The 25,553-nt window shown below is 40.9% G+C and overlaps 1 protein-coding gene across 2 annotated transcripts in view; it reads right to left on the bottom strand.

Moving 5' to 3' along the window:
- Window positions 1–5,474: 5,474 nt before the first annotated feature.
- Window positions 5,475–25,553, bottom strand: part of SLC34A2 (solute carrier family 34 member 2) — a 45,181-nt gene continuing 25,102 nt past the window's right edge. For both annotated transcript variants that reach the window (XM_030191254.1, XM_030191253.1), the window contains 7 exons: window positions 24,563–24,758; window positions 20,930–21,022; window positions 17,334–17,415; window positions 13,475–13,642; window positions 13,105–13,221; window positions 11,025–11,149; window positions 5,475–7,326 (listed from right to left, as the gene is read on the bottom strand). In XM_030191254.1, coding sequence (XP_030047114.1) covers window positions 6,754–7,326; window positions 11,025–11,149; window positions 13,105–13,221; window positions 13,475–13,642; window positions 17,334–17,415; window positions 20,930–21,022; window positions 24,563–24,758 — 1,354 coding nt within the window. In that variant the 3' untranslated portion in view covers window positions 5,475–6,753. The remainder of the gene's footprint in view (window positions 7,327–11,024; window positions 11,150–13,104; window positions 13,222–13,474; window positions 13,643–17,333; window positions 17,416–20,929; window positions 21,023–24,562; window positions 24,759–25,553) is intronic.

Genomic DNA, 25,553 nt, shown 5'->3' with positions numbered 1-25,553 from the left:
GTTTCATGACTCCTGAAGTAGGTGTTGCATGCCAATACACAGTTCAGTGTTGAGTCTTTCTCCAGTTTGCTTCAATAAATGTTTGACTGTATTCCTTACAGGAAATATTTTTTTCACTCAAAGAATAGTTAAGCTTTGGAACTTGTTGCCAGAGGATGTGGTAACAGCGGGTAGTGTATCTGGGTTTAAAAAAGGTTTGGACAAGTTCCTGGTGGAAAATTCCATTTCCTGCTATTGAGATGGACATGGGGGAAGCCACTGCTTGCCCTGGGATTGGAAGTGTGGAATGGTGCTACTAATTGGGTTTCTGCTAGCTACTTGTGACCTGGATTGGTCACTGCTGGAGGCAGGATACTGTGCTGGATGAACCATTGTTTTGACCCAGTATGGCTGTTCTTAGGTTCTTATGTAAGGTTATTTTACTCTGTTTGACAGACTGGGGGCACACCTTCAGAGAGGTAAATCTGCAGGATAGGGTTATGCATTCCGGATACACTAGGATTGGTGCGGGGGCATTGGCGAAAAAAGAAAAAAAAAAGCATACTCTCCACTCTTCCACTGGCACTAAATATTTCAGGCCAAGCCAGAATTTGGGTTCTGAATCAAAATGTTTACTAAATTATTATTATTTGTTGCATTTGTATCCCACATTTTCCCACCTTTTGCAGGCTCAATGTGGCTTGCATATAACCGTTAACGGTGTTAGCCGATTACAGTCTGAGCAAATACATGGTATGAATGAATACAAAGTGATATTGTAGTAGAATGGGGTACATGTAAGGTAGTTACATGTATGGTCGGTGCATTGGGGGAAAGTTAGAGAGGGAAAGGAGGAAGAAGAGTCAGATAATGTCCGTTATGGTCTTTGGTTACATTGTGTTGCATGTGACCAGGTATTTTTATGTTGGGTCGGTGGGGTATGCTCTTCTGAACAGGATAGTCTTTAGTGCTTTCCAAAAATTTGCTGTTAACAAAATTGTAAGCTTTATGTCAAGCTGTAACACCACCTTGTATGAATCTCTTTTTAAAGGCAGTTAATAAATCTCAATAAATAAATAAATTAGCAATTACATTTGAAACAGAGACCAACCAATGCAATATCTACCTTTTTCCATATTGTGGAGTTACATTTCGCACACAATTATAAGAATATGTCAGTTACATTCTAAAAAGAGACTTGGGATCAATTTATTGTGCTGTGTTTAGTAGACTATTCCCATGAGCAATTAGGTTGAAACAAAGGTTGGTTCACAGATACCTATATTTAGGGCGTTTGTCTCATCTGCATATTTGAGAAAAATATAGATTGACATTCAGCAGCATGTAGCTCCTACTTGGATAAGTGCTGCTCACCTGGCTCATGCCCAAATTTTCAGCATTATCCAGGGAGTGCTGAAGCAGTGCAGGGCAGAGTCAAGGTGGAGCCACAAGTTATCAGAATTCTGCTGACAGGCGTTCCTACAGGGTGAAAAGAGCCACCTAAAAGAAAAATGGCTTCCCACCCTGTTCCCATCCCAGTTTCAGAAAATGTGTTTATGTTGTGATCCAGTGATGGTGACATGGTACTCCTAGTGTCTTCTTTTTCTTCTCACAGACTATCTTGATGCTTTCTTCTTCAGTACAGTTCAATACAATATTTAAACCATGTGGTGCAGGAGAAGGAAGCAATGGCATGGTTTGTAAGAACTAAGAAAGCTTAGTCAGTTGCTCCTCCTCCCTCGGGTGTTGCTTATGAATGCTCCAATCCAGCACAGGCTACCATGCCTGCCACTACTGCTCCTTTCACTCTGCCTACCTGCCAGTACCCTCCTGTCCAGCCTTTTCTAACCACTCAGGGTTCCTCAGTTATCAGGCTCCAGTAAGTATGAGGAAAAAAATGTGTGTCCCCAATTAGTGTGGTGTTGATGGCTTTTTCCTGCGCTACTGTAGTTTAGTGACAGCTATCACAAGTAGCATCTGTCTTCTCGGTTTCCCGTGGAGGAGAGGGGCCCTCACAGCAATTAGCTCATTTATTGCATTTCTGAAGATTCTGAAGATTAAACTGAGCAAATATCATGAAAACATAGCTTGTCGCCTTGACTAGCTCCACTATTTTCAACTTGCTAAATAAATAAATAATATGTAAATTTATACCTGTGACATAAGCAAGAGGGCAATGCCCACTTCTGTCTCAACTTGACTGGGTCTTCTGGAGGAATCAGGGGTCCTTTTTGACAGTGTAAGTGACAGTTTCAGTTATTGGCCCAAGTGTGTGTGGGGGGGGGGGAAGAGGGGCGCAGGCAAGTGCTGTTTGCAAGAAGTGGGTCAGTGCTTGGGAAAGGAGGGTTGGGATTAGGTGAGTGCTTGGGGAGGAGGGTTCAGGTTTTTGGTATGTTCTTGGGAAAGAGGACTCGGGGATTAGATGCATGTTCGATCAGGGAAGGGCAAATAAGAGAGATCAGGTAGGAGAGCAGGAATTCCCAAGATTAGTGGGATTATATAAGATTGGGTAGGAGAGCTGGGTGTGAAAGATTCAGTGAGTATCCAGTACCCTGGGGTTTGGCAGTTAGATGAAGGGTATGATCAAGTGGACTGGGTGGTATAAGGCTGGATGGAGTAGGATGGGGACAGGCAGAGAGATGGTGTGAAGGGTCTGGATGAGTGGATAGGCAGGGTGGGAAGACAAGGGACTGTGAAGGGAGGGGTGAGAGAAGGTGGCAAAGGGAAACCTGAGGAGAAGGTGAAAGATTGGAAACAAGAAGCTGGTTAGGGAACAAGAGCCAGAAGGGGACTACAGGCTAGGATAGAGCTGGGACAGGTGGGGGAATGAAAGGCAGAGGATGATAGATGAAGGTGAAAGGTGAAAGGCAAAAAGGAGAATGGTAAGACTGGGGAGCAGGTGAGAATGGGAGATGGAAAGGTGGTAAGAAAGTAAAAGCTGAAAAGGGTGGGACTGAGGACTGAGGTTTGAGGAGAAGGATGGAAATCTGAGTAGATGGAAATGCAAACGAGAGAAATGGAGAAAAAAAAAGAGTTTTTGGTGATTGGAATATATCAGCTTTGGGAATGTGCCTTTCTTATATCTTTGTATTTTGCAGAAATGCATTTCCATTTCTGAGTGTCCAGTGCCTAGCTTCTCATGGTTTCCATTTCAGTTTGTCTGCATGTATTCCTAATCTGTGGTCACTTTTTCTGTATTAGATGAGGACTGGTTTGTACTCTGCATGTGTGACCAATATGAGGCATTTTACTAATATTTTTATTTTCATGTAGGGATCTGATTGGGTCTATTTTTCCATCAAAAGGTATATTGGTGTTCTAGGGCCTGGTGTAATAATTGAAGTTTCTTTTTTTTCATAAGTACAGTTATGTCTGTCTGAGCCCTCAGAATTAACTATGTTATAGTATTGCAAGTTTCCTTTATAGTTCTAAGTGTCTGTTTAAATGTTTATATGGACTTTTGTAGGTTAATCTTCAAAAGGACAAGTATGATATACTTTGCCTTAGAAAAGCTGCTGACCACACCCAGGGAGTTTTCTCCCTTGCTGGACCCTAGTGCTGATCCCACTCCAGAGGCCTTGACCCTTGCTGGGCCACTAGTGCTGATCACAAGCCAGAGGCCTTGTCCCTCATTGATTCTGTCTTCAAGAGGAGTCTCTGGGGTTTCTCCCTGCTACGGTTCAGACTTACCAGCCCTTAACAGGGCTCTGCAACCACCAGTAACAGGGTTTCCCACTAGAGGACTACCTCTGCTCTTCTCAGCCCTAGACACCAATAGTGCCCCACACAGGCCATTTTATTCTGCCCTGAACTGCTCCCAAAGGGGTGTAGCTGCTATGGGGCCACGGGGGTCAGGGTCCCCGCAGATTTGGCCCTGGACCCCCCTGCCAACGACCCTCTCAACCCCCCCTCCTGCCTCAACCTGCCGTCACCGTTTGCTACCTTTGCTGGCGGGGGACCCCAACCCCCGCCAGCCGAAGTCTTCTTGCTTCATTTGGTTTCTGAGTCTGTCTGATGCCCTGCATGTACAACTCACAGAAACAGAACGAAGCCCTGCAGATCGCAAGGCTTCGTTCTGTTTCTGTGAGTCTGACGTCCTGCACGTTGTGTACATGCAGGACGTCAGACAGACTCAGAAATCAAACAAAGCAAGAAGACTTCGGCTGGCGGGGGTTGGGGTCCCCCGCCAGCAAAGGTAGCAAACGGTGATGGCAGGTTGAGGCAGGAGGGGGAGTTGAGTGGGTCGTTGGCAGGGGGGTCCAGGGCCAAATCTGCGGGGACCCTGACCCCCATGGCCCCATAGCAGCTACGCCCCTGGATAGGACATTGAAGAATTCAGATTTATTATTTATTTGTTGCATTTGTATCCCACATTTTCCCACCTATTTGCAGGCTCAATGTGGCTTACATCATGCCGTAGTGACAGTCACCACTTCTGGATCTGAGAAATACAAAGTGGTATAGCATGTAAATGATAGAGTATATTACAAAGTGGTATTGCATTAATGTTCATGGATGATAGAGTAAATTACATTATGCCTTAGTGGCGATCGCCATTTCCGGATCTGAGAAATACAAAGTGGTATAGCATTGTAATTCATAGATGATAGAGTAGATTACAAGGTGGTATTGCATTAAAGTTCATAGATGATAGAGTAAATTATAGGGTAGTTAGACAGTCAAATATAGAAAGTTCATTTACGGTATGGGAAATAAAGTGGTGGTACATAACGCGTTATGCGTGTCCGAGTAAGTGAGGTAGGCCGGTGTAGGGAGTTCGGCTTTGTTTAGTTTTGGTGACATTTCGTTGTCTGGTATTTAGGATGAATCATTGTGGTATGCCTTTTTGAACAGGTTGGTTTTCAGTAGTTTTCAGAAGATTGTTAGGTTGTGCATTGTTTTTATGACATTAGGTAGTGCGTTCCATTGTTGCGGGCTTATATAGGAGAAGCTGGATGCATAATTTGATTTATATTTGAGTCCTTTGCAACTGGGGTAATGGAGGTTCAAAAATGTGCATGCTGACCTTTATGTGTTCCTGGTTGGCAAATCTACGAGGTCTGACATGTAGATCGGGGCTTCACCGTGAACGATTTTGTGGACCAAGGAGCAGACTTTGAACGCAATTCGTTCTTTTAGTGGGAGCCAGTGTAGTTTTTCTCTTAGGGGTTTGGCGCTTTCGTATTTCAATTTTCCGAATATGAGTCCAAAAGCACTTCCAGTCTGTGCCTAAAGAGCTTTTCTGATGAAAAATGTTGTCATGATTAAAGATCCTTGGCATCACCTTGGGCCTTTAAGCTTTGTAGTAGGGAACTACAGAGCATGCCCTGTCCATAAGCAGTTTGTTAAAGGCATAGCTTAGAATCCATAAGCAAAAAGTATATTATTAACAAAGTTTAGCAATAACTATACCTTTTATATATGTAGCAGGTGAGTTCAAACACTAATTCTAAGACCAAATAAATCCCAAATATCACGGGAGAGTGATTGTTGTGCAAAATTCTAAATAGTTTTTATTTATTTTAGGATTCCATTATAAAGACACAATAAACATACCTAAAAGTTAGACAACTGCACACAGTAGCATAGTATTCATTTTAATTGATGTGAAGATATACAAAAAACAATGTGCAGACCTTCCATAGTACATGGCCTTAAACTGTTAACATCAAATTTATAAACAAATATGTTAAACTATAATACATATATATTACCTGTCTTGGCCATTTCTTAATATACAGTACTGCAGCGATATGTACATAGTACATACCCATTATTTCAGTTTGTGCATTTCAAGTTAGGTATCAGCAGGCACTGTCTTTTCTCTGTTTGAGCCCTTGAATAGTATTCTAACTGTATGGAACTTAACCTTCACTAGGTTTTCCTTTGACAAATATACAGGTGCATTAGTGAGCTAATATTTATATAAATTTTACAACATTGAAAATGTGCATGATATTTTAAAGAAAATAGACCTTTTGTACTGGCTACTCTTTCCCAGGGGGAAGAGGTGGCATCGTGGTTAACGCAATGGACTGAGATTCAGGAAAGCCAGTGTTCAAATCCTGTTTCTGCCACCACAGCTCCTTGTGACCTTGGGCAGGTCTCCTATATCCCATTGCCTCTGGAATCCATTAAGACTGTAAGCTCTCCAGGGCAGGGACACAGTGTACCTGAATACTTCTCAGCACTGCACACAGCCAGTAGTGTTATAACAGTAAGTACTGCTGCTATGCTCTTGAGAGCTACTTTAGTGGAATGTTCCAGCAAGGCACTGTCAATATGACAAGAATGAAAAAGAGCTGCACAGAGCAAAGAAGGACCAGCTTTTTACGTCAGACAGAGCCTTGCACAGACAGACCAGAATAGTTTTGTTTTTCAGATTATCCTATCTGAAACATTTCTGATACTAGAAACTGTGTTTCAGCATGTCAGTTCTTGCACTGAATAAAATGTGGGTGTTTTATGAATAATGCTTGTGTCGGCTGGACATAAAAGCAATTCCAGATGCTTCTTCATGTCCTTTGCAGTAGCAATAAACTCCCTTGTTCCATGGACCTTCGCTAGGTCCTTTGACTAAATCCATGTTGGGGACAATAGTATATTATTATGGTATACTAATCCACCCCTTGAGTTCTTTTCTTACTACCTTGGAATTTCTGAGCTGCAAGGGACAAAATAAATAACATGCAAGGGATCACCCCACAACAAAATTGACATCCAACGTACTTCCTATGAGACTGATAACAGACTAACCTTGTGGATACTGTCTCTTTATAGGGCAGTCAGGTCTTGTGCAGGCTGGCTTTCCTTTGCAGGCGGTGTTTCATCAGCAGTAGAAACAGCATTCTCATAAACTTCCAGAGACCGGGGCTCCTTCCTTTCGGACAGTTCTTCATCTTGGCTGTCTTTGCAACATTTGCAGCATTTACACCACCTGCAGCAGCAGCAGCAGTAACGCCCGCAGAGAGAGGTCATGGATGTTACAACTTTGTCCCACGGCTGCAGGGAATGCATCCATTTGGGGAGGAAGTCCCAGGTTTTCAGAAAATCTGGCAGCACTCTTGGCCACTTGGACTGTAGAATATTGATAACAACGACGGCGACTATAAGAGCCACGATTGGAACACCAACCCCCACAAGCACTTGCCAGCCTGCTACTGACAGAGCAAAGATGATTATGGGGAGCAGGAGAAAGCAGAGGATCAGATAAAAGACAGCAAACCATCTGTACTTGGCTGTTGTGTTCCCTAGACCCTTTGCAAGGCGGATGGGTATGCGGGTGATAGGAATAGGGTAGAAAAGAATTATCCCAGATATATTGAAAAAGAAATGGCATAGTGCAATCTGAAATGGAAAAAAGACATTTAAATAGTTAGAAAAGGTCTAAAATGAAAAGAATCAACAACTGAAACAAAGAACATTTGTGTAGTTCTGTGGGCAAGGATTTGTACAATTCTGTAGGCATGTGGAGGCTGCATAAGAAATTTACATCCCTTGCTTTCAAAGAGCTTACAGTGGACATCTGAACAGCAGGTTAAGGTGACACAGGGAGAGGTAGAATGCCAGGGTCACCAGGTTTGGTGTAATCACTACACTACCAAGCAGCACATGATCCAGCTGAATGTTAGATGTTTCTGAACCCAAATGTATGTTACACTACTAAATCTACATGCCTTTACAAATTATTCTGGAGGCTTTTCACATGATTAAATTAATTCTACTCTGAAACAATGGCTATAGAAAATAAAATAATTAGCAATTGACAAAAATCCAATGGCATGTGTACAGCTATAGAAAAAAAAAAAAAACACTCCTGAAACTGTACAGTCTGCATCACAGTCTATTCAAGATTTACTAAAGGCAGTACTGCATTACCAGAAAAAAAAAATCTTATACAAGTGTGTTCAGCTATACACATGGAAAAAGCAAGTGACTAGAAAGAATATGCCTAATTTTACGCAAACAGGGTAATTCTATAAACTAGATTCTAACATTTATTATGCATGCATGTGTGCACATATACAAATATATGCCAAAAGTGTGCCTATGCATTATTCTGTACATACTCACATATCTTACTAGTGTGTGTTTTACAGGTAGGCATACGCAGGGTGGAGTATGGGTGGGACCCACACACACGTAACCTATACAATACTAAAGGTTACCCATGTATCTCCAGCATTTCGGTGTGTGCACTTACACCTGCTTTATGACTGGTATAAATGCCCCCACTTAACCGCATACATTTGTATACACTCTGCAGCTCCTCGGTACCTCTCCACTTTCATCTCTCCCTATATTCTTCCCCGGGAACGCCATTCGTTGGGTAAATCTCTCTTATCTGTACCCTTCTCCTTCACTGCCAACTCCAGACTCTGTTCCTCTTACCTTCCTGCACTGTACGCCCGGAATAGACTTCCTGAGTCAGTACATCAAGCGCCAGCTCTGGCCATCTTCAAATCTAGGCTAAAAGCCCACCTTTTTGAAGCTGCTTTTAACTCCTAATTCCTATTCACTTTTTCAATACCCATGTCTGTTTCTCATTCCCACCTTAAGTAATTCTCTTTATTTGCCCTGCTTGTCTGTCTTGATTAGATTGTAAGCTCTGTCGAGCAGGGAATGTCTCATACTTATTTAGTGTACAGCACTGCGTACATCTAGTAACACTATAGAAAAGATAAATAGAAGTAGTAGTGTCTCTATAGGAAGGTAGGCATCTCCTTCCCTTTATAGAATAGACACCACATAGGCTCCCTCTGAACTTCTAAATATAGGTGCAGTGTTATAGAATTATTCTCTGAGTATAGGCATTCCTTGGAGCACAGTATGGACAGAGCAGGGGCAGAGTTGCTTTGCATATATACAGTATTTTATGAAATATGCAAATACACGGAGTACACTCTTACATTTACCCCGTCTTCAGACCAGGTGTAAATCTGTGTGTTACTCGGGCTGGTTGAGACTGTTTTACAGCAAAACTTTGGCCACAGTTGGTGTGATAAATTAAAGTTGAAGAGCACTCCATTCTTTGAAAGCTAAGTCCTTAGAATTTTTTTCCCTTTATCACGTTTAAGTTTGTTGACCCAGAAATTGTATACAAGTGGAGTTTTAAATAATCCTTTTTGAAAGGGTTTTTTAATGCCTATGATGAGTGTTTACCCTTGTTAAAATCCAGGGTACTGAGGCTTTTTCCCTTTCAAGATTTTTTGTACTTCACGAGTTGCTTTGAAGTTTGGGAAAGTAAATTAGCTAAAAATATGAGAGAGTATCTTTGAGAATATATGCACCTATGACATGTTTGTAAAACAGACCTAACACTGGTGCCTTTTACCAACTTTGACATAGGCACACTATTATAAAGATATTTTATCATTTATTTATTTATTACATTTCTACCCCAAATGTTCCCACCTGTTTGCAGGCTCAATGTGCCTTACAAGTACCATAAAGACATTTGCTGTTATGGTTGATAACAAATACAAAATTGTGTTGTGGTCAGATGAGGTAGGTGTGAGTCAGGCGTCATTGGGTCAAGGGGAATGGTGGTGGTAAGTTGTCCAGTGCAATCCTTGATTATGTTGTGTTGCTGGGTGTGGGGGGTTAAGTTGGATCAGAGGGATAGGCTTTTTTGAAGAGGTGAGTTTTTAATGATTTCCTGAAGTTTAGGTGGTCATGCATTGTTCTCACAGCATGCGAGAGTCCGTTCCATAGTTGTGCGCTCAAGTAGGAGAAGCTAGATGCATATGTTGTTTTGTATTTTAACCCTTTACAGTTGGGGTAATGTAGGTTTAGGTATGATGGCGCTGATTTTGTTGGTAGATCTGTCATGTATCCTGGGACTATGCCGTAGATGATTTTATGGACCAAAGTGCAGATTTTGAAGAAATCTATTATCACTATTAACAATAATTTTGCAAAATTAAATTGGACATTTAGCAAAAATAGCAATACAGCAAGGAGTGTATGTTCACAGTGGGTGATATGAGAAATCAATAGTGCATCTGTAAGAACCAGACATGGTGTTTAACTGAATAACAGTAACAATCAAATATAATCGTAGTTTAAAGATATTGAACTGGGAAAAACAGCACACTTTGAGCCCAGGGCTCTGTACCGGCAGCTTTATCTTCTTCTTTTTAGAGCTGAAAACCACTGCATCGAGAAGGAGCTACCGGTTTAAAGCGGGGGTGGGGGAGATGAGCCATGGAAGGTGGGGGAGCCAGAAGGGCTAGAAGGCAGAGGAGAACCGACCTCATCTTCCCTTTCCCCACTTTGCCGCCCAAACTACACCCATGATTTTAGCGCTTTCTAAAAATTAGCCAGGAAATACATGTCTTGCTGTTCATCTTGAAAAGTGATTTTTAGAAAGTACAGTTGTGTATTTCCTGGTGTGCAGCAGTTCCCGCCAAGATTAACACTAGCGACGGATACATCTTACAGTACATCATACTGCAGCAATCCTTTCCATCACACAGACAGCTACAGGAGGCACCTGAGACAGGCCAGATAGGCTGAAACATGGTCATTTCGAGTCTTGGTTGTTGGACAATAAATGTTTAGATCCTTTGGAGCATCTTTTGTGTATATTTTGAGTCACCTTCACTGTTTTTTGCTTGTCCTCAAGTCCGCGAGGGCTTTGTTCTTCTGTGTGTACGAGGGCTGAGATTGGACACCCCTGGTCTAGGTCAAAGGTTTTCAACCCAGTCCTTGGGGCACACCCAGCCAGTCGGTGTTTTCAGAATATCCCCCCTGAATTCTGCCCAGCCCCTTCCTTTCAGGTAGTTTTCAGGAAGAAGAAGAAGGAGGGATTGGGGGGGGGGGGGGGGGGGAGCCTGCAGCAGAATAAAGAATAGTCATTCTGCTACCTAATCCAATCCCTCTTCTCCTATTACTCTTGCCCTGGCGCTACATTCCACTTCCCTTTTGTCTACAAATTAAGCTGGGGTATATGTATGCCATGCGCAATGCTAGAAGAAGATAATCACTTCTACAAGAGGAATAGTAAAGTAATGATCATAGTGAACGTGTTACACAGAACTCACCTGTAGCGAGTTTGCTAAAGTTTCACTGTCACTTGCTAGAGCAGCAAGTAACGCTGTGGTTGTTGTACCAATGTTAGATCCCAATGTAAGAGGATAAGCTCGCTCAATACTTATAACGCCAATGCCTGGAGAAAAGAAATCAGATTTGGACTTTTTAATAGATATTTTCTGATGAATTTAGTGCTTTTCAAAGCTGACAGGCTGATAACACTGGAAACTATTTAGACAAAAGTTACTGGTAGAGGGTGGAGCAGGCAATGTAAGCTTCACTATACAGCTCTACTGTTTTGTTGTTCAACTATACCTTGGAGGAATCACCTCTAAGAGGGAGATTGCCTTATTAATAATAATAATAATAATAATAATAATAATAATAATAATAATAATAATAATAATAATAATATCTGGTCTTTCTATTGAAACTGCTAACAAAAGTGCCACTTAAGGAGGTAGTTATGAAGGTGTGGTAAAAGTTGGGCTTCTACTACACCTTAATTTATCACAGGAGTCACCAATTGGCAGTTTGAACCCTAGTGGTAGTACCACGAGACTACCACTAGAGCTTTGATAGCACCATTTTGAACCTGGCACTGGAAGGGACAGGAATGAGTAAAGATTACTTCTACCCCAAAACCACTAGACACCAGGGATTAAGAAGAAAAGGTAGAGGGTGCTTTGGGGGAGGATCTTTGGGGTTAGGAATGTCATTGGGAAGGTCTTTATAGTAGGGGGAAGTACTTGGGGGATCAGCTTTGTGGTAGGGGAAAGTAATTGAGGGGGTCTATAAGGTGTGAGGTTCATTCAGGGGTGCAAAGGGGAACAGGCAGCTCCCCATTGTGAGCACTGGCCTCTTTATGAAGTGGCCTGGGAGCATCCGGCCACTGCTTTGCATTAAGGGGCAAACAATGTGGGCTATTGTCATACACACCTTGGTAACTACCCCTGTAATCGGCAAATTTGGTGGTGGAATTTCTTCTAGCGTGGTAGTCGTGTTAGTCCACTTTAAAGATTAATTAATAAAAACAAACAATGGGAAATAAGGCAATCTCCCCAGTGTACAAAACCATTTAACTGGCCAGGAATGGCTCCTGGCCAGTTAAATGGAACGTAACCGGCTATCCAGCAATACTCAGCAGAGAATAGCCAGCTATCCCCTGCTGAATATTCTCTGTTAGCAGCTAGAAGATAATCGGCTATATTGCACAATATAGCCGGCTATCCACGAACATTCAGAGCATAGCTGTCTATTATAAATGGGCACATGGGGCTGCTTAAATAGCTGGAATATCATTGACCAGTTTAAATGTAACTGGCTATCTCCGAATATCAACTTAGCCAGTTAAGTTTAAACCGGCCAAAAATAAACCAGATATTCAATGTCAGTCACCGGAAACGGCCCGGCATTGAATATCCGGGCTGACCACCAACCGTGGGAGTTAGCCAGGCTCCCTCCCATGATCTGAATATCGGCACCAATATCTTTTTATTGGATCAACTTTTTGACTAGCTTTTGGAGGCCAAAAACCAAGGAAGCTTTTGGCCTCTGAAAGCTCATCAAAAATGTATTAAGTTTGTCCAATTAAAAGGTATCACCCTCTGTGATATAAATACCTGTCAACTACTTGCACCAAAATTTAGTACTTTTATTCTAAAAAAAAAACATGTGAAGAGTCATCATGATTAAAGACTTATGTTTTTGAGAAAATTTATTGCAAGGATCAAAACACATGAAGTCCACACACACTAACAGAAATGCATCAATACACTTTCTTCTAAATTCTCTTACCCCGTATACTCCACCCATATATAAAATTGCTATACCTTAAGGTTTTCGTGCTATTGTTCTATCGCCCTATCTTTTCCCCATTGTAACATTCCATAGTTTCTACGCTCCAAATGTTGTTTCGACTTGACTTTGTCTTCCCATAACTCCTCATAATGTAACCCATAATCGTACTGTAACACATTGTATTTCCATCATTCACAATGTATTGTAAGCCACTCTGAGCCCGCAAATAGGTGGGAAAATGTGGGATACAAATGCAATAAATAAATAAATGAGAATTGTAAAGGAACATACCAACAAGTGGCGTGATGGCAGATGTAAAAACAGAACTGCTTTGAACAATAAAAGTCATCCCTGCGCCAACTAAAATGGCCAGGTACCCTGTTACCCATGTAAAAGGAAATGGGAAATCTAAAAGAAAGCAGAGACAATTAATTAGGCAGGCAAAATAAATTATGACATTTGAAAACAATAGACAAAACTCTATTGAATAAAAATTAACAATAAAAATGGATGAAGGTAATGAAAGATGAAACAGCACACTTTGTAGTAAACCTGAATATGAGTTTTCTTACTTTCTCCTATAGCAATACAAATCAGGTATCAGGAAGTATATCTGCCTTTGCAACTATTTATGAAACTGAGGTGGAAAAAAATACCATACCAGTGTTGAGGATCTTCTTAATAACAGAAGCCACTTGTCCCTTCAACATTGAGTTCAGGAGCTTGACAATCAGTATGAGACAAGTGCAGAGAACCAGTAGAGACAGTGCCAGAAGGATGAGACCGACAGCTAGGTCAGGAAGATTAGTGTTTGCAAATATGTGCTGGCCTAAGAAAAAACAAAAGATTGACCAGAGGCTTCATTAAAACAGTATTCAAGAAAGTGTGCTTAGAGAAGCCGCAGTGCAGTAGGTACAATATACAGTGGTGGAAATAAGTATTTGATCCCTTGCTGATTTTGTAAGTTTGCCCACTGACAAAGACATGAGCAGCCCATAATTGAAGGGTAGGTTATTGGTAACAGTGAGAGATAGCACATCACAAATTAAATCCGGAAAATCACATTGTGGAAAGTATATGAATTTATTTGCATTCTGCAGAGGGAAATAAGTATTTGATCCCCCACCAACCAGTAAGAGGTCTGGCCCCTACAGACCAGGTAGATGCTCCAAATCAACTCGTTACCTGCATGACAGACAGCTGTCGGCAATGGTCACCTGTATGAAAGACACCTGTCCACAGACTCAGTGAATCAGTCAGACTCTAACCTCTACAAAATGGCCAAGAGCAAGGAGCTGTCTAAGGATGTCAGGGACAAGATCATACACCTGCACAAGGCTGGAATGGGCTACAAAACCATCAGTAAGACGCTGGGCGAGAAGGAGACAACTGTTGGTGCCATAGTAAGAAAATGGAAGAAGTACAAAATGACTGTCAATCGACAAAGATCTGGGGCTCCACGCAAAATCTCACCTCGTGGGGTATCCTTGATCATGAGGAAGGTTAGAAATCAGCCTACAACTACAAGGGGGGAACTTGTCAATGATCTCAAGGCAGCTGGGACCACTGTCACCACGAAAACCATTGGTAACACATTACGACATAACGGATTGCAATCCTGCAGTGCCCGCAAGGTCCCCCTGCTCCGGAAGGCACATGTGACGGCCCGTCTGAAGTTTGCCAGTGAACACCTGGATGATGCCGAGAGTGATTGGGAGAAGGTGCTGTGGTCAGATGAGACAAAAATTGAGCTCTTTGGCATGAACTCAACTCGCCGTGTTTGGAGGAAGAGAAATGCTGCCTATGACCCAAAGAACACCGTCCCCACTGTCAAGCATGGAGGTGGAAATGTTATGTTTTGGGGGTGTTTCTCTGCTAAGGGCACAGGACTACTTCACCGCATCAATGGGAGAATGGATGGGGCCATGTACCGTACAATTCTGAGTGACAACCTCCTTCCCTCCGCCAGGGCCTTAAAAATGGGTCGTGGCTGGGTCTTCCAGCACGACAATGACCCAAAACATACAGCCAAGGCAACAAAGGAGTGGCTCAGGAAGAAGCACATTAGGGTCATGGAGTGGCCTAGCCAGTCACCAGACCTTAATCCCATTGAAAACTTATGGAGGGAGCTGAAGCTGCGAGTTGCCAAGCGACAGCCCAGAACTCTTAATGATTTAGAGATGATCTGCAAAGAGGAGTGGACCAAAATTCCTCCTGACATGTGTGCAAACCTCATCATCAACTACAGAAGACGTCTGACCGCTGTGCTTGCCAACAAGGGTTTTGCCACCAAGTATTAGGTCTTGTTTGCCAGAGGGATTAAATACTTATTTCCCTCTGCAGAATGCAAATAAATTCATATACTTTCCACAATGTGATTTTCCGGATTTAATTTGTGATGTGCTATCTCTCACTGTTACCAATAACCTACCCTTCAATTATGGGCTGCTCATGTCTTTGTCAGTGGGCAAACTTACAAAATCAGCAAGGGATCAAATACTTACTTCCACCACTGTACATGTCTGCACGGAGTGAGCGCAGGACAGATTGGTTCTCCTCAAGGTGATTCATGTGATTCATATCATTTCAGGACTAGTCACTGAATTGCAGTAAGTGCAGAGAACATTAATCTTACTGTAGATTAATAAATTGGCCCCTTTCAATATAATGGGCTGTGGCAATTAACAAAGTGCTAACAACAGAGCAACCTAGGTTAATCTTACCACGGTTACTTTAGTGAATAGTCCTGTTCATCAACCAGTTGACCTGTTAACCACAAGTCTTAAAGGGGAAATCGATGCATAATATTCTGAATTTTACACCCATGCAAATTATGTTACTTTTGTTAAACAGGGCTCTTCATTTTTACTTGGAACATTTATTATGTGCTAGTGGAAGCATAGTAGTCCGTGATGTCACACAGCATAAGAAATACTTTCTGTCATTAAAAAAAACCAGATGGTTCCGGAAGGTACCAAGGTAAGCTAGTAGGTCATATAATCACAAAGCTAGACAATCAGTTCCCTTGAATTTTAAGCATGATGGTCCTTAGAACACTGCTGTGAAAACATTTGCCCATTGGGTCTAACCAACTGATAAAGGAGATAGAGGTTACAACCAACCAAGGGGGATAAAGGTACCATAAGAAGGAGTACGGTTTATTACAACTATCAGCCTGTGAAAGATGCTTGAGTTTGAGGTGGAAAGTAGGGATGGGCAGCCAAAACATTTTGGTGTCATTTTTTTTTTTCAAGGTATTTTTTTCCTTCTGGATCAAATGTTGTTAAGAGTGTGCACTACTATGCATACTATGCGTGCATACTATGTTTTAAAGGGTGCACTTTTCTTAAAGAGTGCATAATATGTGAAAGAGGACACACTGTTTTCCTGATACTGTACACATGCACGAACCACCACACATGCGTGCACTATCATGAAAAAGTGCACACTCTTTAAAAAGAGGGCATTCTTTTTCACATGTGTGTGCACAATGTAAGAAAAGTGTGCCCCTCTTTACACATAGTTCATACCCTTTAATAAGAGTGCACACTTGCACACTATTATTGGTGAAGACCAAGAGTAATCAATCTAATGAAGTTATTTGATTCCTTTTGCAACTTTGTTCTGATGGACTGTTCCTCTTATTGTTTTCTTATTTCTCCTCTTGTTTATTTTTTGTGCATTACTGGGGAGACTATTGAAAGGGACTTTTACTATAAACTAAGACAGTCTCCAGTTCTTTTGAATGTATTGCACTCAGTGTGCAATGACAGAGAAGTTTGGGGTGAATTAGATTAGAGAAAGAGACTTGATATACTGCCTTTCTGTGGTTATAATCAAAGCGGTTTACATATTATACACATGTATTTATTTTATACCTGAGGTAATGGAGGGTTAAGTGACTTGCTCAGAGTCACAAGGAGCTGCAGTGGGAATCAAATCCAGCTCACCAGGTTCAAAGTCCACTGCACTAACCACTAGGCTACTTCTCCAATTTTGGTCACAGACATTGCTATATTAGTTACATACTGGTCCCTGGGTATCCCTCAGCCTTGCCAATCTCAGAGGTTTGCTACATATGGAAATTGCCATTAATAGGGGGGAGGGGGCAGAGAATAAGGTGGGATAGAATTTGAGACTGAGGCATCCAATACTGGTTAGCTACTCAGGTTTTATCCTAATTTTAATCCCACTCCTCCCCTCTTCTCTAGCCTTTCCATTACAGCATTGAACCTCCTACTGGTGGGCATGGAAAGCTGCTTCCTGCTATCAATCTGTAAGCATGGGTGAGACTCCTCCCCCACCAGGGCCTTTAATTAGTGCTTTTGCAGGACCTTCAGTCCCTATTACTACTACTACTTGACATTTCTAAAGCGCTACTATTGACCCAAGGAATAGGAGCAAGAAATTAAATCAAGGTCACCCTCCTGGCAGTACACAAATGCTAAATACATATTACAACTAGTTCACGTTAGAGGATCAAGTGAAAAACAGCTTAATATACTCGCTGGGCCACTTACATCTTACTTTATCTGTAATATTTGCTTCCTTCCAGCAGATGTCAGGAGCTGTGCAGTTTTTAATGGTAACATTTGTCAGAGTCTGCAAGATAGGAAAAATCATAGTATTCACTGAACAACATTCTCCAATGAAATGAATGGGATTAAAAAGATTTTTTTTTTAAACAGAAGATGAACATAAATATGATATCAAGCTGATCTGGGTGGCCAAGGGAAAATTAAGCCTCTAATCACAGATTTTACTGGGAATTATATCTAATTAAAATCTGCCAGGCCTTAAATCCCTGGGTGATAGGTAGGGTATATGACTATGACCAGCTATGACAGTCTTTATGCCCCACTCTAGTGTATTTGATTTGAGGTTTTGATTCCAATTATTTTAATATACATAAAGAAACTGCACTAAATTGAAGTTATCACATAAAACCAGAATTAATGCAGTTAAGTTGATTTATACAACTAAAAAAATTGTATATGCAAATGAAAACAATGTTTGATAATGGTCCAAAAGCCACCAAAATTGATCCAAAAATGAACCAAAATTGTTTTTCATGTGCATTTCTACCAAATCATTCAACAAAAATCCAGACAAATTAAAGGCTAAGGTACATGTGCTTTGGTGGGCGGGGGGGGGGGGGGGGGGGGGGGGGGGAGGGGGGATCTATTTCCCTGTAAAACAATCCTTCCTGCTATGGAAAGCACCTTTTCTGTTTGGGGTAGATTCAAGAAACAGCACCAGACTTTAGGCACCTGGATAATGGGCACTAAGTGCAAATTATACAACAAACATTTAACATGCCTCATCTCCTCACTATTTGATAAAGACAGTTTCCTTAAAGCATTTCTTTATTTAAAAAATCTCAGGAGAAAAAAAGTATACTATTGGAAAAGAGAAAATGAAGATTTCTCATTCTATAAGTATTCTGTAAGATTTCAACTTTACAATGTAAAGAGAACAAGTCTTTTATAAAGCAAATTGATGAAGATTGCATTTTGGCCTCCATATTTACTAAGGTGACTTTTGACTAAGCTGTGGTAAAATCTGGGCTTAGCATATTCTAACGTGGGGCTTTCTCGTGTACTAAGCCCAGATTTACCTCAGCATGGGGCCCTTCTACTAAGCTGTGCTAAAAACTGGCCTGTGCTATTACTAGCGCATGGGTTTCCCGAGCGCTGAGGCCACTTTTAGCATGGCTGTAAAATGACAGCATTTTCCATTTGTTCAATTAATAGCCACATGCTAATTTCCCAATTAGCACATTGCCATTAGTGCAGGAGCCCTTATTAACACCTAGTAAGGGTTCCCACGCTAACCATAGGCTAATTGGTTAGCACACAGTGATGCAGCTGTGCTAGCTGATTAGCGCTGGGCACGCCTACTCTTTACCCCCCAACATGCTCCCAGACAGTGCTAAAAAATATTTCAATTTTTTAGCACATGGGAAGCAAGAACCAGTCCCTGAACTACCACAGAGCACTTCAGCTCATCCTGCAGTAGGTGTTTTTAACCTACAGTAAGCACGTGCTTGTGCTTACCACTGCTTTGTAAAAGGACCCCCATATTTTGTAGGCTTCTTCCTTTCTTTTTTTTTCAGGTTGTATGCTAATGCTAACTGAAAAAAATTAACAGTATTTATTTATAACATTTATAGCCTACCTTTCACCTAAGCGGGTTACAAGTAAACATGCATAAGTAAAATGGAACAGACATATTTAAGAGGTGCTAAATGGCTCCCACATTAACCCTGTGTTATTCAGTTAGGGCTAATTGAGCAACAAGCCAATTAGTGCTGATAATTGGCCAATAATAATGAATTATCATCGCTAATTGGCAATAATTGGAATTTACATGCGCTTCTTTTTATGTGTATTCTAAAAAGAGACACGTGTAAATTCCAACATGCGTAGCTGAAAAAAGGGCATGGCCATGGAAGGAGTGTAGGCATGTCAGTGTGTCAATCAAATTTACTTGCATTGCTATAGAATTCAGGGGAAGGCATGTACATTTAGGCACAGATATTTACACTAGGGTTTTAGAGGCGTAAATGTCCACACCTAAATGTATGTGCATTCCCCTGGCTTATGCGTTATTCTATAAACCGCATCTTACTGTAGACATGGTTTATAGAATATTGCTATGTGCCTTATTCTGATGCACCTACATTTTTTACGCCATTTACAGAACCCCCTATTGCATGCTAATCAGAACATGCAAGCTGGATAACGCTTCCACTCCCATTCCCTGCCCATGACTTGCACCTCCAAAAAATATTTTTTTAAAAATAGTTAACATGTTAGCATACGCTAACAGGCAAAATTCTGTACAATGCTTTTCTCACATGCTAAATCTGCTTTCTAATGTAATGTAATATGGTTCTTGTATACCACTAACTCCCACAAAACAGTGGTACAAAGTGGGTAATATAAAAAATATAAAAACAATAAAGCAGACAGTTAAACTAAGAATTTCTTAAATAGGTAAGTCTTCAGATTCTTATGAAACAGATGAAGAACCAAAGGTAAGGAAAGCCACAAATGTACTGCCTGATAACAAAAGAATCTTCTAGAAGTGTCTTATAACTAACAGCTGAAAATGAGGGCTTAACACCTGTTAGGGAAAGGGCCACTGAGAGTAAGTTTTAAGATTCCAAGTCCTTACATTTGAAGGCAGCCTCTGAAGTAAAAATACATAGACTAGCCATGGTGGACTTAAGCAATTCCTCAGTTTTTAAAACAACAAGCCAAATTTCTTTCAAGGAAATTTCTTGAGGAGGCATTTTCAAACTAGAATCCAAATAGTGAAAAGGAAAAACAACCTCCTTAGGCATTCCTGAAGATGGTGAAACTACTGACCCTTGAGGACTGCTGCTACCAGTTTCTACTAAGGAGGACCAAGATACAGCAGTTGGGGTATGCGACTGGGAAGGTGGGGTCCTCTCAACCTAGCTTAAAGAAGCTGCATTGCGCCACAAATTCAATGTTGTAGGCCTGGCAATCGGGCCTACTACAGTGCACTTATCCACTGTACCTAACACTGAAAGAGCTGATGATATGGTCCCTTTCAATATTCCTTTCCATTTACCTAAGCATGGCACTTTATTCTCTTTGCCTATTCAGGAGGGATGTGCATTCATCAGCACACATTTGACTCATTTGTGGATCTTAAATTAGTGCATGAAAAATTTAACATGTATTAACCTAGAGATTAATTCATAGAAAGGCAAATAATATATGTTAATTTATGCACAAGTTGAAAAATGGCACCTATTGTAAATGCCATCCTGTGAATATATAGAACAGGGTTTCATAAACTATGGATTGTGACCTGGGCGGGCCCTCCACAGACACGTCATCAGCCTGCACCTCCAAGGGCAGGCTTTTCTGTGGCTCCGCGAATGGTGTCACATCCACAGAAACTTTGATAAGCAACTGATACAGAATTAGACTGTCTCAGTGACCTTTGCAAACACACACAAATAACTTGCAATCAGCTATTTCTTGTTGATACAATTGTTTCCTGTTCCACAGACATTGCTTTGCTAAGACGGGATACATTTTAGTTATTTAAGAAAAGGAGAGAAATAAACCATGCCTACCACTGTTTTGCCAGAGCACCAGGACTTTATTAGGCTCTTGTTTTCCGCTGCATCATCTCCCAGCGCAATGTCAGATATTACATTTTTATCCAGCTAAGAAAAGCAAACAAGAAAGGGATTACCCAAGCTGTAATTATGGCTTGTTTCCAAGATGCCCTTTTACTATCATTGATGCTAGGCATGTGCCTGCATGACAGGAAATGTTAAGAACTCTATTTGCATAAAATCACCTTGAATCAGTTTTGCTGTGGCTGCAGTTCCATCAAGAACACTAAGAAAAATATCGGGGCGGTACCGAGACACACTCTCCCGGTTGCTTGCAAAAGTCCATTTAAGTCATTGATTGCACTCACAGCCAGAGTGAATCATAGTGCACCTATCTCCTTTCCCCCAGGATCAGATGGCACCCTCCCTTCCAGCAGATGGACTCCTTGATTACATCATGGCTGTAATAATTATAGTTGATAACTTTTAAACTTCTTGGCATTACCCCGTTGTAAGTGAGCAGTTCCAAGAATCACTAGTCCTTCACAGTGCTGTAAAGATAGCCAGATCATTAATCCACAGCCCATGACTAAATTTTAATAATAAAATTCACAGTAATAGCTCATTATTTGCATTCCTTGGGCTGCATATACCCACACGGGGTTATAATATGGAATCTGAATGTGATTTACAATACTAAACACATCAAGATGGCTAACCTGATCTGGGTTAAGTCCAAGTGCAAGCTGATAAGACAAGGGATATTTGGATGATGAGAATCATGCCAGACTAGGCGGCAAATCAGGTCAAATAAAAATAGATTATGTGAAAACTGAATATCCATATTTCACAGATTTGTATGGTTTGGAGCCAAATCGGTGATGAATATTCATAAATTTGCCCTTTTTGTCAAATATTCAGGGCCCTGTTTACTAAGCCGTGTTACAGGTGTGCTAGTGTTTTTAGCGTGTGCTAAACATTAGCACATGCTAACACTAGAGACACCCATATGAATATATGGGTGGCTCTAGCATTTAGCACATGCTATAAATGTTAAGAGCACCTTAGTAAACAGGGCCCTCAGTGTTGCATTTATAGACCAAGATTTAGAAGCTGTACTGACTTTGAATACTTCCAATAGCTTGAACCTGTGAATATGGACATAAATGTCATGCCCGATCACTATCATCTTGAAAATATATTACATATCATACTGCTTCATCCAATAATAGTAAAGAACTTATTAAATTTAAACATTAAATCTCAAGCTATATAGCTAAATCTGGATTTAAAACAATTGTGTTCAAATTTGTTGAAACAATTCCAGTTACCCAGTAAATCAAACCAAGTATTTATTCACTTGTAGAAATCGGGATTCATAGCGTACAATGGCTGTATCAGTTTTATTTCCAGCAGCTCCATTAGAAGACTGTTCAGTACCTCTATTACTCTTTCAATAATGAAACACTTTCTTGTGGTAGTCCTGAGCCTTTCTCCTTCCAGCTTCACAACTTCTTCTTCAATATACCTTTCAGCATGAAATGTTTGCCTCTTATGAATTCATTATATTTCTATGGTTGTTAAACATTTCTGTCATCTTTCTTTCTTCTTTAGGACCTGTGCAAGAGTATTGGGTGCCTCACCTTCAGCCTTGCATCCCTTTCCCTCCCCCCCAAAAAAAATAACTTTCAGCACCTAGCCCTTCTGCCCCTCCAAAGAGTTTACATTAAAGTTTTTAATAACTAAACTCAGCATGGAGGACTGGTCTAGTGGTTAGAGCACTGGTCTTGCTGTCCAGAGGTGCCTGGTTCAAATCCCACTGCTGTGCCTTGTGATCTTGGGCAAGTCACTTACATAGTAACATAGTAGATGACGGCAGAAAAAGACCTGCTTGGTCCATCCAGTCTGCCCAATAAGATATACTCATATGTGCTAGTTTTTGTGTATACCCTACCTTGATTTGTACCTGTCCTCTTCAGGGCACAGACCGTATAAGTCTGCCCAGCACTATCCCCGCCTCCCACCACACCCTCCAGTGCCTCAGATACAAAGGGAGGGCCCTTTTTACAAAGCAGTGGTAAGAAGGAAGTACCAGCGGTAGTTCCCACCCCCCAGCATGCCATCATATCCAGTGCTACATAAATATATTTACTTTTGTAGCACCAGTGTGTACCCGGCAGTAATCGGGCAGTGTCATTTCCTCAAAAAAAGCAAGACCTACCTTTTACCCACTACGGTAAAAGGGTGCCTCGGCGTGCATCAAAAACCCCCCTTTTGCCGCAGCTTAGTAAAAGGGGCCCTTAGACTGTAAGCCCTCCAGGGACAGGGAAATACCCAGTGTACCTGAATGTAAACTAAACCCAAATAAATACATTTCACAGCAATCCTTTAAAAACCCCATAACTGGACGTCATACAAAATTCATTTAAAAGGGTAAATGGGTTATTTTAAAATTAGCTAATCTTTCTGCAGGTAAAAATACTCTAATGGTTCTTTGAGTTGGTGTGGCTGTCAGGATCTGTTGCTTTGCTTTGATTGCAGCTGCATATGTGCTTAAGTATCACCTCCCACAATTTATGATGCAGACTCTAGATCACGGGAACCCTTACTCTAGCCTGCCTTTACACTGAAGTGTGATTATATTATTCTGGTCAACCTTCTATCACTGGCAATAGTTATACTTCCAGCCAAATCAATACCCAAACTTATTAACCCATTAGTGCCCAATGTTCCCATATGGGAACAAATCAATATGTTCCCAGACTTATTATGGGAACATTGGGCACTAATGGGTTAATACAGCTGGAGTTCACAGGCAAATATTTATGAATTAGAATGTGGATCTCAGTGGTGAAACTCAATGGACCAAACTCATATTATTAAGGTTTATTCACCAACCTCTTCATCGGTCCCTCAAATTATCAAATTGTTCCCTTCTTATATCTTTTCTCATTAATATGAAATTTATAAATACTTTTTCACTTCTCTGAAATATTGTTGGCTCGGAGGAATAATTCTCTGACAAGAATCATGTTTTGCTCTAAGCTTTGCCAAGGAAAACCCCCATTAGTATAGCCAGACCCATCCTGCCTACGCTCTTACTCTTATTCGCCAATATTACCTACAGATCTGGGCATAATACTACATGGAATTTGTACCATGTTTTGTATAGCAGATATATCTTTCTGTATGCACTGTAGACCTCTCTGTTCTCACTTGTTTGTCAACATTGCATTTAACTAGATCATTCTCTCATTCAATAGTTGCATTTTGTGAAACCATCGTATACTACCCCATCCCAAATCAAGTGAGAGGAGGTTTGCTCATACCTTCTCCAGAAACATGCAATAAACAGCTCTGGAACAAAAACCTACACACTGGCTTGCACATTGCATGAGAGCTTAGAAAAGGCAAAATGCAAAGAAATGATATTATTGTTATTACAACTAGAGAATGGCAGCAGAACGGGTAACCTTAGACACAAGGAGGAAAACTGACAAGGATTCTAACACTTGCTTTGTTTTGTCTTTTTGTAACATCTTTGGTTTCCTTTCTGCATTATTTATCTGATACAAAGATGATAAGCAGTAGTCACAAAGGGTGAAAATGTCAGAAAAACACAGTATAGGAATATTATAAAGACCCTACCTGAACAATTAGTTTGGTTAAGGGATCCGTGATGACTTTCAATAAGTCAGGGGTATCTTCACCGCCCTTGATGTTAAAGGTTTTAATTATCGCATTTGTGAGGTAGTAGAGATAGCCAGTGATTACTTCAATAGGCAACAGTACCAACACTGAGAGCCAATTAAAGAAATCATGGACTGTGGCACCAGCAAAAGCCCTGTAAAACAGATGAACAATGAATATAGTCTCTGTCTCCCTTCTTGTCTTCACTGTGAGGGTGATAGCCTCACTGGCAGGCAGTTATTTTCCCTACATCAAACTTCTCCTTAGTTCTAACTGTAATCACCCTCCTAAAATTGGAATTAACTTTATTATATTTACTGCTATCCACAAATATAGTTATTGATTCATTAACATAATAATAGCATTAGTGAATTAGCAGGTTGATGTACAGTCATTTGCATCAATTTGTCAGTGACAGATACCCAGTTCTGAAAAGGTTAAGAATCAAACTAGATTATCATAGAGACATAGTTAATGTGCCAAGTTAACAATTAGTGAGCACTAATTGCTGCATTAAACACCTACTGTGGAAATCATCATTATGAGTTGGGAATAGGTGGCAAATGTGCATTACAGTTTATGTATAACTTATAGTTTATGTGTAAATTATCACCACATTAACTTCTAATGTCTCAGATTACATATAATGGTTATCACCAGGTTAGAATGTATAGCTAAGTGCCTTGTGCATTACCTGCCATGCCATTTACACATGAAAGCAACTTTTCTTAGCAGTAACTGCAATTGCCTTCCCCAAAGTGTTGGGACTGCCTCCTACAGTTAACACAGAGGTTTCTATATAACACACCTTAACTTTTGCGTTTACTATGTGTTAAGTGCAAACTCTTTGTGCGGGTTCGAAAATTCCAATTAGGGGGTGAGGGATGGGCGGGGAAGGGGAGAGACATGTGCCTTACAGTTAACTCAGATGTCACTACCACATGTTAAG

The sequence above is a fragment of the Microcaecilia unicolor genome, chromosome 2 (assembly GCF_901765095.1).
Source record: "Microcaecilia unicolor chromosome 2, aMicUni1.1, whole genome shotgun sequence".
Lineage (NCBI taxonomy): Eukaryota > Metazoa > Chordata > Amphibia > Gymnophiona > Siphonopidae > Microcaecilia > Microcaecilia unicolor.
Note: the sequence above shows the minus strand (reverse complement) of the source record. Positions and strands in the feature narration are given on the sequence as shown.